The 18,158-nt window shown below is 50.7% G+C and overlaps 4 protein-coding genes across 4 annotated transcripts; 1 reads left to right on the forward strand and 3 right to left on the reverse strand.

Annotated features, from left to right (window-relative positions):
* Positions 1 to 2,551: 2,551 nt before the first annotated feature.
* On the reverse strand, positions 2,552 to 4,357 carry FTJAE_11220 (nuclear distribution nudE like 1; the record flags this gene model as incomplete). The annotated part of the gene is made up of 2 exons (XM_037344141.1): positions 2,552 to 4,045; positions 4,130 to 4,357. The coding sequence occupies 2 exons, from the start codon at positions 4,355 to 4,357 to the stop codon at positions 2,552 to 2,554; spliced, it is 1,722 nt and encodes a 573-aa protein (XP_037201739.1).
* A 1,502-nt stretch (positions 4,358 to 5,859) lies between these two features.
* Positions 5,860 to 10,909, reverse strand: FTJAE_11221 (ERAD-associated e3 ubiquitin ligase doa10; the record flags this gene model as incomplete). The annotated part of the gene is made up of 2 exons (XM_037344142.1): positions 5,860 to 7,598; positions 7,648 to 10,909. 2 exons carry the CDS (start codon positions 10,907 to 10,909, stop codon positions 5,860 to 5,862), a joined length of 5,001 nt encoding a protein of 1,666 aa, XP_037201740.1.
* Positions 10,910 to 12,912: 2,003 nt separating this feature from the next.
* FTJAE_11222 (uncharacterized protein) lies at positions 12,913 to 16,747 on the forward strand (the record flags this gene model as incomplete). The annotated part of the gene is made up of 3 exons (XM_037344143.1): positions 12,913 to 13,052; positions 13,181 to 13,885; positions 13,936 to 16,747. The coding sequence occupies 3 exons, from the start codon at positions 12,913 to 12,915 to the stop codon at positions 16,745 to 16,747; spliced, it is 3,657 nt and encodes a 1,218-aa protein (XP_037201741.1).
* Positions 16,748 to 17,290: 543 nt separating this feature from the next.
* Positions 17,291 to 18,046, reverse strand: FTJAE_11223 (PPIC-type PPIASE domain protein; the record flags this gene model as incomplete). Its single annotated transcript, XM_037344144.1, has 1 exon — positions 17,291 to 18,046. One exon carries the CDS (start codon positions 18,044 to 18,046, stop codon positions 17,291 to 17,293), a length of 756 nt encoding a protein of 251 aa, XP_037201742.1.
* Positions 18,047 to 18,158: the final 112 nt, after the last annotated feature.

An 18,158-nucleotide genomic window follows, 5' to 3' on the forward strand; every position in this document is an offset into this window, starting at 1 on the left:
GGTGAATCTTGAATTTATACTGAAGCTTATTTCTGCTCAACAAGGCTCCGATGATGAATTCGGAGATTTTCGGTGCTTGTTTATCGGAGGTGGCTTACATGTTCGGAACCCGATCATCAACGAACTGGCTCACAAGATGCTCTCTGGTCATTTTAATTCCCGAATTTCTCTCCGGTGCTCATAAACTCCAGTCTAATCATGAGGATCACGCTGACCAGTATTTCTCTTCTATAAAACAAGTGTCCCTGTGCCCATCCTCCCATAGCATCACAGTCTTGACAGCCTCCCACCACAGCCTTCAACACCCAACCTTACCTTATCGCACCACAAGGCTGGCATCTCATGTACGTACACACCCCTTCCACTTACAAACTAGCAGATCTCCAAGAAATCCAAAAGCCACAAACACGAGCCGCATGTTGGGAACCAGTCAGTGGGTTAGGGATCCTAATCGAGGCGTTGAGTTGCGGCTCCAGCGTTTTGGTGTGACGTCTGAACTTCCTGTGATCCGAACGCCGTTGCCTTGATCTTTTGCCGAGCGAGATCGAACGATGAAGGAAGCTTGGGTGAAGGTCAAGGATGAGGGCTGGGAAGCTGGTATTGTGACAGTGAAGGTGCAAGTGGTCAATTCCTCATTTCGGTATACAGAGAAACAAGTATACCTTTTCTTCTTCTTCTCTTTTTGTTTTGATTTCTCTTGACCTATCGTCGTACTGGTTCATTTTATCTCTTGATCACCTACTGCACATAATTGAAGCTATTCGTAACTGTTCAGGATATTTTTTGAGCCTCTAGTTCAAAGGCATTCGTACAATCTAACAACCACTCAACTCACCAATTGTCTCTCTTCCGTCAGATAACTACCTATTGCATGATCTTGCAAGCCTTCTTAATAAATCCTGTGTCCTCTACATCTCCCTCACCATCCCAATTATCCCAATCCCAATATCGTCATCCCTCAAAATCCTACCCTAGAATCTCAATCCCAATCTCAGATCCAACAACCCCCCACTTCCCACTAGCGCCCTACCTTAATTCTCCCACGCCCCCTTCGACCTTGACGGGTCAAGAGAAAAAAAGGATCTCCCCAATTGTTGAGTTCCCCAATCCTCTAAGGTCAACCAATCAAACAAAACCTTTCTTTTCGGGGTTTTTTTCATCGTTCAATTTCCCAGAGCCGCAGCCTCGTTACTCACGGTCATCATCCGAATCCCCAACATTGAATGGATGGTTTCAGGAGGTAGGTGTTGATATTGCCGGAGGGACCAGCGGAGCCGAAGTTCGGCGATACGTGCGTTCTGAGCTGCATACTGAACGCTTCCTTTTCAGTGTTGATTGAGTTCGAACCGTGATATGACTGAGTCTGATATGTAGGCACGAGTTGTTACTGGTTACGCGTAATATCCTGAGAACAATAATGCCTCTGCTAAGGTCAAGGAAAACAAGGTTGCATCCGTTGTTCCGATCAATGGATCTCGGCTCAACAGCTTCATTTAATCTCAACCACTACCCATGGAATTCAAGGTCAGATATGCTGACTGGACCGGTTATCGTAAACACAAAATCTCATTCAAGTCAAAATCTACTTCTTTCACATCAGATAATTTTACGATGTCAATAACACTCAAGACAGTGCTACTTTGACCTTCACATTTAACTGTCTAAAACACCATGAAGTTATCTGTATGTATTGGGCGTATCTAGACCAGGTTTCATCTCCAACTCCCCAGTCCTCAAGCTAAAGCTAAGATATTGTATCATACGCCTACACAGTCTGTATCTACACCTCCCTCTCTCTCCTCCTACTCCAATTTGCACAAAGGAAAAAGATAGATAAATAATTCAAGATCGCAAGGCAAGCAACCCAGACTAATCTAGCCCGCGGGCCGTTGCCTCAGCCTTGTCAGACATCGTACGACTCCCCACTGATGTCCGCCCTCCCCCGCGAGCAACCTTACTTCACAGAGAAAAGTAGAGGTAGCCTCGCATCAACTCTTCCCCAGTATTACCCGCTCCCATCTCGCAAGCCGTTTTTTTAAAATAAGGGCCATCCAAGTTGATTTGCCCGGTCGATGACTCGCTTTTGGTGCGGTACACCCCGTCTCTCCAAGCCTGGCCGGTATAGCATGTACGGATATGTGCCTCGGGCATACACATGTAAACCTAGCCAGGCCCTTCCCTTCTAGAAAAACAAAAGAAAAATAATAATAAACAATGCCATCCATGTCTTCATAACATCCGTAAACCCCGGTGCCGAAATCCCAGTGTACCCAAAGAAGCAGAAGTATTAGTAACGAAGTCTGCCAGAGAGCAAGAAGTGGAATTCCGTAACCATCGTCAACACCGTCTTCGCCGTCTTGAAGCGCCAGCCGTAAAAGTATGCCGAACCGTCCATGCCACCCCTTATGTTTTGTAGAAACGGATATCAATGATGAGGTGAAATGCGACCAATTTGATTTGCGTAAACCGCTCGAACCGCTTGCAAAGTAAAACCATGTCAAAGAATATAAACGACCTGGGACAGTCGTGGAATTTTGTGGGATACAACTGTTTAGTAGGTCTCTCCCAGGTCGCTCAGTTTCCTTGGACCGGACACACTGGACCTCATTGTGTTTGCGCTTATCCTTCGGCTACCGCTCTGGCGTCGGATTGTTGGCATGGGGATAGCGCTGCCTTCACCGTTCGAGTATGTACCCCTGCGGCTAGGCGTTCGGAATTCTCCCTCGTCCTCTTCCTCTAGGTCCAGGTGGCTAATGCTGGCAGAGTGGCCATGAATCGATCCTCCCATCGAGGAGCGAGGTCGACCCATGGGTGTTCGAGTCCCTGAGAGTGATGCCCTTGAGACGGGTCGTGGGATCATTTCTCCGGCGGTTCGTGAGGGTGGTCGGGCATACGAAGTGACACTAGCACGTGAGCTCGGCCTGCTGATCTCCTCTGGACCTCCACGGTTCGGCAATGGGCCAAATGATAAGCGGCTGACCCCAGACGTGCTAAGACGGGGCACGTGGCTTCCCTTGGTCGCTGGTGTTGGAATACCGGTGGTTGGTGTCATGTCGTCGCCTGCAACCGAAGATGCGGTAGAGCCACCAGTGCGCTTACGAGAACGGATCGTAACCGACGAAGGCACATTGGTAGAGCTATAAACCGACGTTCGAGGTGAGGCGCGAGGTGGAGTGCGACTAGGCCCGGGGAGCTTAGATCGCGCGGAGTGCACACGAGCCTCGAGGCGTTGCATCTGGGCGGTAAGGGTTCGAATATGGGTGAGAGAGTTGGAGGCGGGAAGTTTGTTGGAAGCCGAGCGAGGCCCAACCGCACGGTTGGCTGGCGTACGCATTGTCGTTGTGCCACCAGTCGAGATGCGGCTGCCAGGCGCGCGGGTCGTCTTGGTAGGAGGCTTAGATCGAGGCTTGGGAGTGACGCTGTTGTCCGATGAGGGTAAACGAGAACGACCAGATGCTCTTGAAGTAGCGGGGGTTCTCGATGCCATCTTAGGAAGAGTTCCAGAGACATCGGACATGGGAGGTGAAGGCGGGTCGGGAAGTTCGGAGAGAGTGTCCTCGTCTGGTACAGGTGACTTGGAATCTGGAGGCGTGGTAATGAGAGGCGAGCTGGCTGTAGAGCCAGGAGAGGCGGGGTGGTCGAAAGTTGGTGACTCGAGGATAGAAAGGTCGGTTGAAATGGTGGACAGATGGCGAGACTCCTGTTTCTTGATCTTGTCCTGCAGAAGCTCTGCTTCAATCTTGAGGTCGCCTAGTTCCTCGCGCAAGCGCTGTGACTCGATACGTAGTTGTTCACGCTCCTGCTCGCCAATCTTGATTTCCTCTTCCATCATGACAGCCCTCTCAATCGCCTGGTTGTACTTTGACTCCATATCTTCCAGAGATGACGTGGTGTTGCGCGCCTGTCGCTCAAAGTCATCGTTGGCGACTTCAATATCCCTCAGCTTCATTTGCAAAGTCCTGTTTGTGTCTCTAAGTGTGGTGATTTCCTTCTCGAGTGCATTCTGGGATGCGCTGGCCTCTGTTTTCGATTCCCTGTATTTTCTCTGTGCGACGAAACGAAGCCATTGTCAGCCAAAAAACGTCCCGCCCGATTAGAGTTGGAGGCTGCTGGGAATGAGTAGACATACCTTCCACTCCTCAACCTCGAAACCAAGTGCTTCGGCCTTTTCCTGGTGATGTCGCTCCTGCTTCTCTGCTCTCTCGATATCCTTCTCCAGTTCCTGCTCAAGCTCCCTACTCGAATCCCTGAATTCGGCCAGTTCGGATTCTAATTGTTCATACTGTGACTTGTACCAGCCAAGGGTATCCTCGACGCTGGCCCCAGGACCTGGCGGAGAGGATGGAGGCTCTGCCATATTGTGTGGTTTAATTGATTTGCTGGTGTTTGTTGTTGTTTGTTGTCTCTCTCGCATCGATATGTATGTAAAGGGGGGGGGCTGTTGTCGCGATATCGAAATGTCGGGAGGCGGGATGAAGAAAGGTGGCGCAGGCGATGATACGTGGGTAACAAAGATGAAAATCGTTGATGGATTCGTCGAATGAATTGACGCTATGACTGCGCAACTGTCAGGATAGTCAGTCGCCCTGTTCTTGGGCGAAGTGGCGGGAGATTTCGCTCACCGATTCTAGGACCCAACGATGATCGGAAGGGAAACAGAGGATATGACCCTGCCCTGTCTATTCGCAATGGTACTTACCTACCCAAGTCTTACCTGTAGAACTGCACGATGCTGGAAATCTGCAGTTGTTAGTATTCGCGGCCGCTGGAGAGCGGAAGTTCCATGGGTAGGAAACGTCGCGCGAAGGTTGTCGTAGTTGTTGAGTTGATGTGAGTGTTGAATCAATGTTTGGCCTGTGACCTTGGGCTGTTGATGCGACACATGGTCCCCCCATTCTCCTTGTGCCAGCATCATGCACTAAACTCAGATAGGAAAGGTCAATGGCAGCCATGGGCAACAGGGCGTTTCCGTTCCTTCAACGACCCCACTATTGGACAGCAATCCTCTGTCTCAGATACACACGTGACTCATATGACTCTTTGTGCCTGAATTGTGGTCGTATCCATCCATTTCTTTGTTATGTGCGTTGTCAATTCTTTGCGTCTCATCTTCATCACTTGAAGCTGATCGGAAAGATTCACTTTAATCTGAATCATCCCAAGTTTCTCTTAAGCTCAGTGCATTGACCTAGGGGTTATCCGTATGCACTATCGCTCTGATACTTTCCCCCCATTGACAGGGGTTCACCACTTTGTCTTAGACTCGAGTTTCATAACGTGAATCTATGAATAGAAGCTGATATTAATCCTATATCCATGACTGACAAGCATGTGCGTCATTTTCGCATGACGGGCAGCTTTGACAACTCATACAGCATCAGAAAAAGAAAATTAGAACTTCTCCAAACCAAACTTGAAAGACGACCTACTTGTCAACAAAAGCGTCACCTGAGCGTATTTGTTGTTGTGTTTACACTAAAATACCCACTCTAGAGGAGCCAAGGTATCTTGGGCTCTTTACCACAGGTGACAGAAAGACTAGCCTTAACTTAGGGACGTCTTTGATGAGTTTATTTTGGTATCTTCTACCTTCAGTTGCCCCACAGGGCCACTCTCTTGCATGGAGGGTAACATGTTCGTGGCTTCATTCCACAAAATCAATAATACATGACATAATTGACTGCAGGCTCATGCACTCTAATTGAAGTCCATTGAATTAAATTGAAATACTTATTAGTGAGTCTTAGTTCATATTGGCAACTGCCTTTAATAGAGTGCTAAAATATCATCAAGGCCGATGTCTAACGTTGGCTCTATCCACATAGTCATACCGCCTGTTCTGCGCTGTTCACTCTCCCATCACAGTCTTGCCCCTCCAGCTCTCCATGCACCTCTGACCCTTCCCGCTCCTGCAGCGGCAGCCCCAAAGTTATGCAGCCTTTCCCCAATAAGGTAGGCTTCGTCCCGTATGCGGGCCGTCCAACCATTAAACACCTTGACCAGACCAATCGTGTTCTTGACCAACAAGGCGGACAGCGCAACAGCTGGGTATGATTGTCGATACGTTATCGCAATTCGCGCAGCTTCTGCCAGTTCGCTCTCTCCTGCTTCCATGCCTGGGATGATATTGTACTTGATCAGAGCGCTTGTAAGTGCTGGAGGCCCAAGTATCGCAGCTCCAGCAATTGCAAGACCAGGTAGCACGAATGCTCGGGTCAGAACGCCGATGTCAGGATTCGCCCATCCGCCTCGCAATACCGTCCGCACAGCGACAGCAAGGCGAGTATCTGGGAACATTGATGTGACCATCCGAGCACCGAGTTTCAAGTATAGTAGGCCCAGTGTCCAGGCTTGGATCACACGCACCGTGTGACGGCTAGCCTCCGGCCCACCCTCTCTTGCTGCCTGAATCGACACCGCGGTCGGAGGATACATGTAAGTGTGGAGGGGAATTGCGAGATACAGCTCCATGAGCCCCGAGATGAGGAGTGGGAAGACAACAAGGAGGAAAGAATAAGCATAAAGCATCTTGACGCCCCGTAACAAAACTGCCGCGGCGCGGCGCTCAAGGTTTCCAGCGGCCAGAGATGCTCTAGCAGCGGAAATCCCATCCTTGATCTTGGCCCAAACACTGCGAGCGTGGAACACCAGGTAAGCTGCAGAACCGAGAAGATAAACACCTATGCTGAATGCATAGATGTCGTTTGTTCGAATATGCTGAGGAATCAGCATTTTAAACATGCGTCGGCCAAACACGAGTGGAATAATGGTGAAACCAACTCCTGTGACCGCCGCAAAGATCCAGATAAATAGGATGAACAGGAAGACCCTCGCTCGGAAGTGAGGCGGTATATAGACCATCTGATACTGGTTGCTGGCGTAGAGATCAGTGTCTTCCTGCCCATCGATTCTTCGCCCATGCTCATCGACATCAAGGAAGACCCTCTTGCCCTTAGGGATCTTGATGCGATCGGACGCAGGTGCACGAACAAAACGTCCACTATCGACAAGTTGATTCGCAGTCTTGAGATGATTTTTCTGTCGAGTGAGCGAGCGAATTTCACTGTTGCTAAGAGGAGGCCTTGGCTTAGCATCACCGCCATCAAAGAAATCAGTCCAGGTCTTGGGTACGACCTTATACCGGGTATCGAGCTCCAGAAACAAAGTTTTGTACCATGGATGTTGTTGGGCTCTGGCGGCATTACCCAAACTCAAGCTTCCCTCCTCGTCAATTTTTCGTTCGCCGAAGAGGAAGTAGGTGAGTCGCAAGCCTCGTGCGCAAGTCCTGAACCACCACGTATACATAGCATGAAGTCCATCTCCAGGTTTGAAGAAGCTGACGGCAAGTGGCATAAGGAAGTTGTAGAAGAGCAGGTCCACAGGGAATTCGAGTACTGGTTCATTGGACGAGTAGTGAACAGGAAGAACTCCTGGGACTGCCCAAGACAGTCCCCATACCACGCCGCCCAGACAAACTATGACCAGGGCGCCGTACACAAAAGCTGAGAAGAGAATCTTTCTCAACTGCGTGGCCAAGTTTCTCTCCAGGACATCACGAACAGGGTGAAACTCAGGGTCATCTGGGTCGCGAATGAAGTCTGCAGATCTGTTAGCTTTCAACAATGCAAGGAATGAAGGAAAACTTACAGAGAACGCCTTGGCGCATGATCTTCCTGCACATTGACACAAAGAGGGCAAAATGGAACATATAGCCAGTGCCAACAAACCAGTGAACAAAGACGGAAGTCATGGGATAGTGATAGGTAAAAAGGAGGCGAGACTTGAAGGTCGTGTTCTCAAAAAGAGGAAGGAGGGCGCCGTCCAGCAGGAGTCCGCAATAAAGCGGGAAGACAAGCATCTCAATGCTAATGATCATGATAACCTTCATAATGCCACTAGCTTGGTGCAAGGTATCGATGATGCCAGCCTCCCAAGCTTGAAGCATATGACCCCGAGAGAATGGGCTCCCGCGCTTCAAGTAAAGTGCGCCGAAGAAGAATAGTGTCGAATAGCCTGCTGCGATGGCCCAGAAGCGATCCAGCCCGGACCAGTGAGCCAGCTCCGGATTGACGTTAAGAGGTCCATCAGCCTCTCCAAGGTTGACCACCCAAGAATTCGGCTTCAATAGCGCAGAGGAGAGAGCGGTAACCTTGGGCCACGCTGCAGCAGCTGCCGATTTAATTGAATCCACTGAAACACTGCTGGTGAAGACTCTGCCACTGAAGATGAAGCCCACAACCTTGCCGGTGATTGTGAAGAGAGCACCAATATTGCTTTTGACTGCAAGGAGTGCACTGTGGCTGATAGCAGAGAAATTTTGCATCTCTGCTGCAGACATGGGCAAATCCATAAAAGTATAGTCCAGGACGCGCGAACCGGCATTGGTCCAGAGGGACCATGAAGCCTTTCTTGCGATGATGACGTGAGAGCCCACGAGGCCCCCAATAAGGCCTGTGAATATGTCGATCATATTAATAGCAACCCATAAACAGAGCCCGGCAACCATAACGGCAGCATCTTGTAAGAGCTTGGAGAATTCAAAGATCAGTCGAACAAGGCGCATGGGGTTAGCAATCACCCAGAGACTGACACGTCCAAAATTGTAGGGAACAAAGATGCAAGCAAAGATTGTCACAGAAACGAGGACCGCACAGAAGATGGCGTTTTGGAAAAGTCCGGCAACAGGTCCACGCATACCGATCAGCTCCATGACACCCTCAAAGTCTTCGAGGTCTTCCATGGCTTCTTGATCAAGTCCTGCAGCTGCACCATCGCCCAGATCCTCAGGTTCCTCGGGCTCTCCGGCTGCAGCCGCATCAGGAGGAGGTCCGTCTTGGTGGATTTCATCAAGCTCAGTTTCCCAACCATCGGTATCGTCTTGCTGGGCGGCGACGGGGTCAGCGGCATTTGCATCTGACGCAGCTCGTTGTTGCTCATCCAAGTCACCCCACATAAAATCAGTCACTCTACCGACTAAGCCAGCGGGACGACCGTCCTCCTGAGCTGCAGCAACTGGAGGTTGTTCCGATGCGTGTGGCTCCGGAGCTCCAAACGTTCCAGCGCGTTCAACCTGACGATCTGGCTCATTCTCGTTTTTTCTCAAATCAGACAAAGCACTAGTCGCAGCATCTAGCGTTGACTGTTCATAGTTTTTGGATCCAAACAGTGCCGCTTGAGAAGCATCTGGTAGCCCACTTGATGCCCCTGCCTCCTGAGTATCAACAGGCAGGTCTACAAATGACCAACTGTTGTTAGCTAGAGGGTTCACTGAGTCATGAAGTTGAGGCCCATCTGAAACAGCACGAGGCCGAGAAGGACTTGCTGCAAAGCTTGTCTCAGAGGTTTGGCGAGGTAGAGGTGGTAGGATCTCCTTTTCCTTGCCCTTGCCCTTGCTTGAAGAAGATTCGCCGGGTACATCCATTGGTGTTGGAAAGTCGTCAGAACCGGGTGTGTAAGCCTTTCGAGATGAACTGGCAACAGTAGAGCCGAAACTTCCTGCTCGCTCTCGACTAGTGTAAGGATCAGCGTTAAGATCAAGGAGAGGCGCGTCATCTTCATCTTGTAGAGCGCGGCGCGTGACATCAACCCAGTACGAGAGCTTGTTTTCAAGATCCTCTTGGTGGATAAGCTCCAGGATCTTTCGAGCATCACCGTCTGCCTGTCGGTAAATACGAAGGTATTCGTAGACGCTGGCACGCTCCTCAGCAACACCTGCGTCTGGAGGGGTTTGAGATTCAGCTGGGCCTGCCTCAGTAGGGCCAGTTTCGATAAGGCCTGGAGGGACCACGAGCTCAGAGTTAGTTCGCCTTCGTAAACGTCCATCAGCCTGAACCTGAGCGGCAAAGGCGACATCATTTGTGGTGGCGAAAGGGTCTCCGGTGTCCAAAGTCTCGTCGTCTGATTCGTCTGGGCCCGGCAGTTCCTCCACTTCCTCCGGCCGGACAAGCATCGGCTCCTGCTGCGGTACGGGATTCTCAGGGGCTGGAAAGGCAGGGCGCACGTTAATCTCTGGCTGCTGCTGAACGACATAATCCCGAACCAGAATAACGAGAATGAAGCAAACGATGACCAGGACAGTGATGATTTGGCCTTCGAGGATCGAAATAACAGCGCGGTTGAGAGTTGGGTTTCGGGTCAAGTTGTTTAAAAAGGCTACCTCTCCAAGCAGGGTTGGCGGTATGGACATGGACCGGGATGATGTTGCGTTAGTAGATTCAGGGCGATCAGACTTGACTGCAACACCCCAAATAGACATCATACGTGAGAAGAAGTCAGAAATGTTCTGTTCAGATAAACCATCAAGCAGAGTATTGGCAACCGAAGCCGGAGTAGTAGTCGCCACAAATAAGGGGCTTCCAGGGCATGTCTCGAAATCCACGGCCGAAGGAGACATCCCCCGTAAGGAGTTTGCTGTCGATGACGCTGTGTCATTGGAGCGAGCCATCATGGAAGTGTTGCCAAAACCCTCATCACTGACCCAGAACATGAATGACCAGACACCTCTCATAAAGTAAGGCAACCAGCAGAGCCAAACGCTGATGGCCAGGGCTGCACGAAGCCATACCAAGACATTTTGGAAGAAATATCTGGCCATGTGTCCAATGAAGATATGGACTGGAAGAGACTGAGGCATGTCAGGGGCGTAGAGCTTCGTGAACCGGAACGATGTCTTGCAAAGCTCGCAGTACTTCTTTTGAGAATGGGATAGCCACTCCATCAAGCAATCCTGATGAACATATTTAATACTACCGCTGCACTTGCAAGGGAAGAAGAGCGGTTCCTCTGGAGTTCCTTCGCCTCGACATATTCGGCAGATGCTGGGGTTGTCTTGAGGCTGTAGTAGATCATCGGATCGGGTCGAGGTTCGGTGTAGGCTCTTAGCCTTGGCAATCGAGGTTGGATCTTCCATGATGAGAATTTGAGTTTGATGAAGGCGATTCGAAACAAATCGATCGCGCCCACGAGGGGCTTATTTTATCAGGTTGCTCACAGAGGCATGCGCCGAAGTGTCGAATCGTATCGAGGGGTCTGAATGGAGTCGCAGTCGGAAGCGGATAGACGATAACAGACCGATGAGCGTTGCAGAGTAGGTTTGGGCTTGGATGAGATGTTAAACGGTCCGGGGGTTCAACAGGCGGATATGTATATAGTGTTTGCGCCAGCCGGTACAGAACCTAACTGTAATGTTGATGTTAAACTTAAAGAGTTGAATCTTGAAGATTAAGCTTGACTTTGTTGAGAGAGGTGGTTCTTAATAATTGCCCGCCCGTGGTGGAGGAAACGCTAACCGCCACCCCCCACAGTTTGACTTGCCCGAACTGCGAACCCAACCGGAGATGCCTGGCAATTGTCGATGGATCGGAATCGGGACAGTAATTTTCCGACAGTGACAGGCTCACGTGTTAGCGCCAGATCATGGTTGATGTCATGGTAAAACAGCCAACAGGAACCTTGAGGGGCTAGAGGAGGTAAGAAAAGGCAGGACCTTGGTCGGTATGAATTGAAATGCTTTGGTCATTTTACTACAGCTATTGGGAGCTTTCTGACTGATTGTTTATGGCTTCCTGATCTAGGGTCTGAAGTTTTCTGTCTCCCTACGTAGTAGTAATGTGGTGTTCATGGCGACAAAAAGATGATCTGTTTATCTGATGAATGTATCACAAAAAAGTCCATGAATCTGGCGAAGCGTCATAGACTTTGAGCCTCATTACCGGTCTGTTAATATTGGGAGCTACGCTGGAAGTCTTCAACTCAACATGAGATACCAAGACTGAGACGTCTCCGTATTATCATGGCTACCTACCCTAAGTTTCAGAATGTCGCCTTTTTCTGTCCAAGCCTGAGACGCTATCACATGGAAACGTTCGTCGGCTACTACAGCGCGGCTCGGGACAGTCAGTTGATGGCTGTCAAAAACATCAGAGGGAAACCCTCTCGCAAGTTAGTGTTATTTAGTGCATGCTCTTACTTTGTCTTGGTAAAAGTCTACGATTGATAAACCATTCTTGACATCTTTTCAGATTCCCTGACGTATTATGTTTGAGATTTCAGCTTGTTGTTTATATCTAAGTTCTCGATCATCCAATCAGTGCGTGTGGTCCTGTCAGTGGCATCAAAAGGCGTTCGGGTAAAGCAAGCTTATGTGGTTCTGGATGACGTCGCAACCATGCAACTGTTTCGAAAACTGCAGGACAGGAAGCAATCCATGTTGGATGGTTGCTTATCTTTGGTACTGACAGTGACAGAAACGGTATAACCAACTAATGGCGTATGGGTGCATGACACCACTGTACAGATATGATGTGCGTGCTAGTAAACGTTAAGAGACCTACCAACGTTAGTTTCACTGGGTTAGATTCCAGGCCATGGATGGGATGGACATGGCCAAGACCAAGGCAGCTGTAACGACGTCAACCGTGACTTTCAGTTTATCTCCTCTTCTATTCCCTAACGTTAATCTTATTTTCCTCCTTCTCCTCTCCTAAGACAATACATCCATACAAAAGCCAAGAGCTTAACCCTTTTTTCATTTGCAGCTTCGGTTGTTTTCTTTCGCTGTCTCGCTCTTGTCTCGAGTCGTGTCACAGAAGAGCTCCTAGACCTCTCGCTTGCTTCACGGCACCAGTATTTTACAGCACGCAACCCCTGCAGTTCGTCCTGAACTGTAACGCACTATAGGTAAGCCAGCTTCATTCACTCAACCTTAAAGCTCCCAAAACTTTTGCAACCCTGACCTGACCTGACTTTGTCAAGGCTAACACGCTTCAAAGAACACATTTGTTCCTCGTTGCCTCCTCTCGTGTAGCTGAAAGCTGGAGTCTTTGCTACCGTTCGCTTGCCAATATTGGCCCTCGTCTATCGACTTCCATCATTGATTGATTGCTTTGACCAGCGCGTGTCTAGCTCGTCATCATGGCCGAGTCCGCCGGCTCGATCATGAACGGCAACGGCCACATCAACGGCAAGGCGAATGGAAAGCCTGTCGCAGGTCGCCGAGCATCAATTAAGAAGAGAAGAAGTATTTTTGCATGGACTTTTAGTGTCGTTGCTAGGTATGTTTGCTCTGCGCGTCGTCATGGCATCTTGTTCTCGCTTGATGTCTTTTACCAATCTTTTCCATCGTTATCGCATCGAGATACCGCCGTTTTCACGCACAATAAGCTGACTATCCTTCTGCTAGACTCGCGACGTGGTTCGCCATCTATACAGTCCTCTTCCGATGCCCACCCTCGCTCGAACAGTGCGACGAGAACACCCCGTCGATTTGTAAACCTTACTTCCAGGTTAAGAACACCGTGCAACCTCACGTTCAACCACACTACAACCACTATGCAGCGCCCTACGTTGAGATCGCCCGCCCATACTATGATACTGTCGATAGCAAGGTCTGGCAGCCCACTCGCGCATACGCTGTTCAATATGGAGCTCCATGGGTCGAGAAGGCGCAGGCGCACACTCAGGCTTTGTGGGAGAAGAATGGGCAGCCTCAGCTTGTCAAGTACCAGGCTCTTGCGCGTGCACATTATGACCAGTCCGTTGGCCCCTACGTGAACCAAGCTGGCGAAAAGCTAGGCCCATACTACGACATCGCCCGCACCAATGGTCTGCAGATGTACTATGAATACCTCCAGCCAGGCTATGAATTTGTGCACCCATACGCTATTCGAGGTTATGATGTAGCTTCCGACTTTACTACCAAGACTGCTCTTCCCACAGCTTACTGGACATGGAATAAGACTTATGCGTTCCTTGACACCAACGTTTGGCCTCACGTCCGCGCCGTCTACGTCCAGAACGTTGAGCCCCAGCTTGTTCGCATTGGTGAGCGATTGGGACGTTACAAGACCAAGACCACCAAACCCATCCAGGAAAGCTACTCCTCAAGGTAAGATCCCTGAGCTACATATCATTGATACGTTGTCTGACACCGCACAGCTACACCACTGGATCAACTGCCTCATCTTTCCAGAAGCCTGCTCCTCAGAGCACCACATCTGTTCAAACATCATCATCTCAGGCTCCCGTTGCTACTGAGAGCCCTGTACCTGAAGTTGAATCTGCTTCTCCTGACTACATTAACCCTGTCCAGGCCCCTCCTCCCACCGAAAATGAGAGTGAGAAGCGACGAAAGGCTCGCGAAATGGTGGCTCAGGACCTCGAGACTTGGCAGACAAAGTTTGCTACTCAAGCTGATGAGGGTGCTACTGACTTGGAGGAACGCGTTGACGAGATTGCCAAGCGCATGATTGAGGAGAATGTCAACATTAACGGCCAGAAGCTCTTTGACGACCTTGAGGCCACAATTGATCGAGAACTCGCTGGCCTTCGCAACAAGATCGTAGAACTTGCTGGAGCTAACACTGATGGTGCTGATGTTAACCAACAGATCGTCACCGCTGTGCGATCTTCTGGAATGGCCATTAAGCAGAAGGCTCAAGCCATTCGACAATGGCGCCAAGGCTATGACCAGGAACTTCAGGAGACTGTTGTCACTGTCGCCGATGTTCATTTCCAGGTTCTTGACGAGACTAGAAACCTCGCCCTGCAACAGATCGGAATGAGGTGGGCTTGGACAGATGGTATCACTTACAAGGACTGGGCCAAGTACCACGAGCTCAAGCGCACGCTCAATGAGTGGACTGAGCAACTGAAGCAATTGATCGTTACCCACCCAGCTCTGCTCGAGGCCCAGGACGCCGCTGCACAAGTTGAGGACGAGGGAATGGAGATTGCCTCTGTGGCTGCTAAGGAGCTGGCTCGCCTTAAGGATGTTGCCCGCTACAAGGTTGCTGCCGGAGATACATCAGACAACTTTGACATTGACGCTTTGAAGCTTGCTGCCGAGCAGGCAGCTGCAGCTAAGCAAGCTGAGGCTCAGACCCCGGTTGAGGACGACAGTGCCGCCTCCAGCCTTTCAGAAGTCGTTGAAGAGGCAACCTCTCAAGCAGAGGAGGCCGAACAGAACTTGGAGGACTTTGTCGCTTCCATTGCCGAGCCTGTCAAGGAGGAAGCATCCGAAGTTGCCGAATCTGCCAGCGACAGCGTTTCCAGCGCTTCATCTGTTTTCGACGAGCCTAACATCATCGAAAAGGCTACCTCAGCCGTTTCAAGCAGTGCCGAATCCATTGCCAGCGACGCCTCCAGCCTCATTTTCGAAGGCGAAGAGAGCGCTAGCAGCATTGCCAAGGAAGCCTCAGAGACTGTTGAGTCTCTATCCTCCACTGCCTCCGAATCCGCCGCCCCCGTTATTGAAGAAGCGTCCAGCGAGCTCTCGGAAGTTGTCGAGTCAGCCACCAATGTCGCAAAGTCAGAAGACAGCAGTATGTCGACCCCCCTTGCCTCGGAAGCGTCTGAAGTGCTTATCGGTGACACCTTTTCCGTAGTCAGCAATGGTAGTGAAGAGCCCCTTGAGGCTGGTGACAAGGAGCCACTCGTCGAGATTGAGGAGGACCCCCTGAACCACCGCGACGAGACCCCTCTCTCTGAACAGCATGAGCATGTCAAGCCTGCTTTCCTTGGTGCTGCGGCTCAAGAGGTCCCTCACCGACAGATCGTCCTTGATGACTATGTTGATACGGATGCGATTGCTAGCGCCACCGATGCTGCGCAGTCTGTGTACTCGAACGCCGTTTCTCGTGCCTCTGAGCAATACTCGAGCGCTCTTTCAGTCGTCTCTGCTCAAATCTATGGTACTCCCAAGCCAGTTCATGAGCAGCTCCTATCTTCTGTCTCCTCGTCTTATGACCAGGCAGTCTCAGCGGCCGGTGATCAGTTTGACAAGGCTAAGCAGGCCGCTACCACCGCCGCTCAGCAACTTCCTGCCACCACTACCGTACCTACCTGGCTCGACTGGGAGCGTATTGAATCCATTGCTTCCCAGAGACTCAACGAAGGTCGACTTTGGGCCGAGATCCAGTACCAGAGCGCTCTCATTGCCGCTGGACTCGCCACACCCACTCCCTCTTCAGCCCCTGAGAAGTACTATGAGCAGGCCAAGATGAACTACTATGCTGGTCTCGGTGCCGCCCAGGATCGATACTCTAGATTCCTGGCTGGTGCATCTTCTGCTCTCTCCTCCCTTACCGCTACCCCTACTCCCACTGACCTTGCAGGATCTGCCTCCTCTGTCGCTTCTGTGGCCAGGGAGTCCGCTGCTTCCGCTGCCCAGGCGGCAGGTGAAGCTGCAGGATCTGTTTACTCTGCTGCTGGCGACACTGTCAAGTCTGCCGCCCAGGCTGTTGATGACTCCATCTCTTCGGTCGTCGACGCTGCCAACGAGCAAATCTCAGCCGCTGGCCTTGCCATTGGTGATTCTTGGAACAACATTGTCGAGCAAATCAGTGGCCAAGTTTACGGCGAACCTACCCAGATCGCCTGGTACGAGCATGTTTGGGGTGACGCCAGCTCGTATGCCGCCAAGGCCACCGACGCTGCTGCCGACAAGGCATCAATCGCTTCCGAAGCAGCTGCTGCATCCGCCGTTACCGCCTCAGCCGAGGCACTCAGGCAGTACGAATCCGTGAGCGAGCTTGTCTCCGAGCTCATCAGCGGCAAGGAGCCCTCTTTCACCGAGAGCGTCCTGGCCCGATTCCAGAGAGCCTACGCCACCGCTGCCGCCAACGCCGAAAGCCTCAGAAGCCAAGCCAACGAAGCTGCAGCTTCTGCCGCTGACAAGGTTGGCAGTGCAGCTAGCGAGGCTACCGAAGCTGTCAAGGAGACCTTCCAGCGTGCGAAGGACGAGTTGTAAACGCGACTAGGAGGAAACATTCTTTTTGGAACGATACCCTAGATGATATGACGATCGTTTAATGACATGAATGGTTGTGGAGGTGATTAAAAAAATGCAAGAATGGAATGATAGGAGAAGGCGGAAAAGGTGCAGGACACGCGAAAGACGAAGAAACAGTAAATTTGCGGGTGCGCTTGATGGGATTTGGATCTCATTTGTGATTGACGATGACCGACTGTTATGTACTTTTATGATTGCTAGCCCTAATTGATGCTTTCAATATTATCTTGGTGTCTTTGTGAATCAGTTGAAGTGATGCCTGTTCCTTTTTGCTTGTCACCAATGAAGTCGTCATGAACAGGGCGCCATTAGTCAATGTCGAAGAGTTTGTATCGGTCAATGAATAGCAGCTAGAAGCAATATTCTATCCCATGCCAAGTATACATCTTTGGACCCCCTTATCCATCAAGCTCTGCGGTATAGCCTAGTATCCCATAGTTCACCCCTATATGCCCATTCTACGCATCTTTGTATACCTCACTCAATCTGGCGAGTTCCAAATCAGGGCTTAAACCAATGAAAGTTCTGCACATCCACGTCTTCTTCATCCTTGGGCTCCGGTGGGAAATAATGGTCGTAGCCAAGAGGGGCAGATGTGTCTACAGAAGAGACTCTAATCCAGTCGATGTTGTCCTCTGTTGAAAACATGGCGAGCTCTTCGTTTGTCTCTTCAATCACCTTGGTGAAGTAGGCGTTTTCTTCGTCGGTCCAGACGCGAGATGATACATAGGCGGTGAGTTCGGGGTCCTCGACCTCGCCGTCCTCGAGGAGGCTGATATCATCGTGGTGGTAGTTGTCGGCTGGGTCGAGGTACAGAGGTTCCATATCAGCAAGGACAGTCTTTTTGTCAGCGAGGATAACGGGCGAGTCCTCGTCTTCAAATCTGACTTCCACAGGAGCCCAGAAGTCAAGCTCTTCTCCCTCGATGGAGTCGATGTCGTCGATCGTGAGGTTGTCGTCTTTGCCCACGTCGCTGAGGGTAATAGAGGAGGGGGTATCTTCCTTATCCTGCGCCTCTGCGTTGACCTCAAAGGTAGCGTCGGAGTAGGGCGGTGGGTGAGGCATGCGGCAAGGCTCAGCGAGGTTATCGTTAGGCCAGGGCTTCTTCTCTATGTAGTTCTCGGGCAGGTCGCGAGGGAACCAGCAGTCTCTGCCGAAGGATACGGCAGGGATACATCTCTGGAGGACCCAGACTTTGGGGTCAGGATCAACGGGATGACCGCACTCGGGGTAGACGTATCGAACTGCTCTGCACATGATTCCTTGAAGCTTATTAGTCTCAGTAGGAGGTATTAGGAGGAGTAGAAGCAGGAGGAGATTCTATGAGGAGGAGGAGGAGGAGGAGGAGGAGGAGGAGGAGGAGGAAGAA

The sequence above is a fragment of the Fusarium tjaetaba genome (assembly GCF_013396195.1).
Source record: "Fusarium tjaetaba strain NRRL 66243 chromosome Unknown NRRL66243_c0000275, whole genome shotgun sequence".
NCBI lineage: Eukaryota > Fungi > Ascomycota > Sordariomycetes > Hypocreales > Nectriaceae > Fusarium > Fusarium tjaetaba.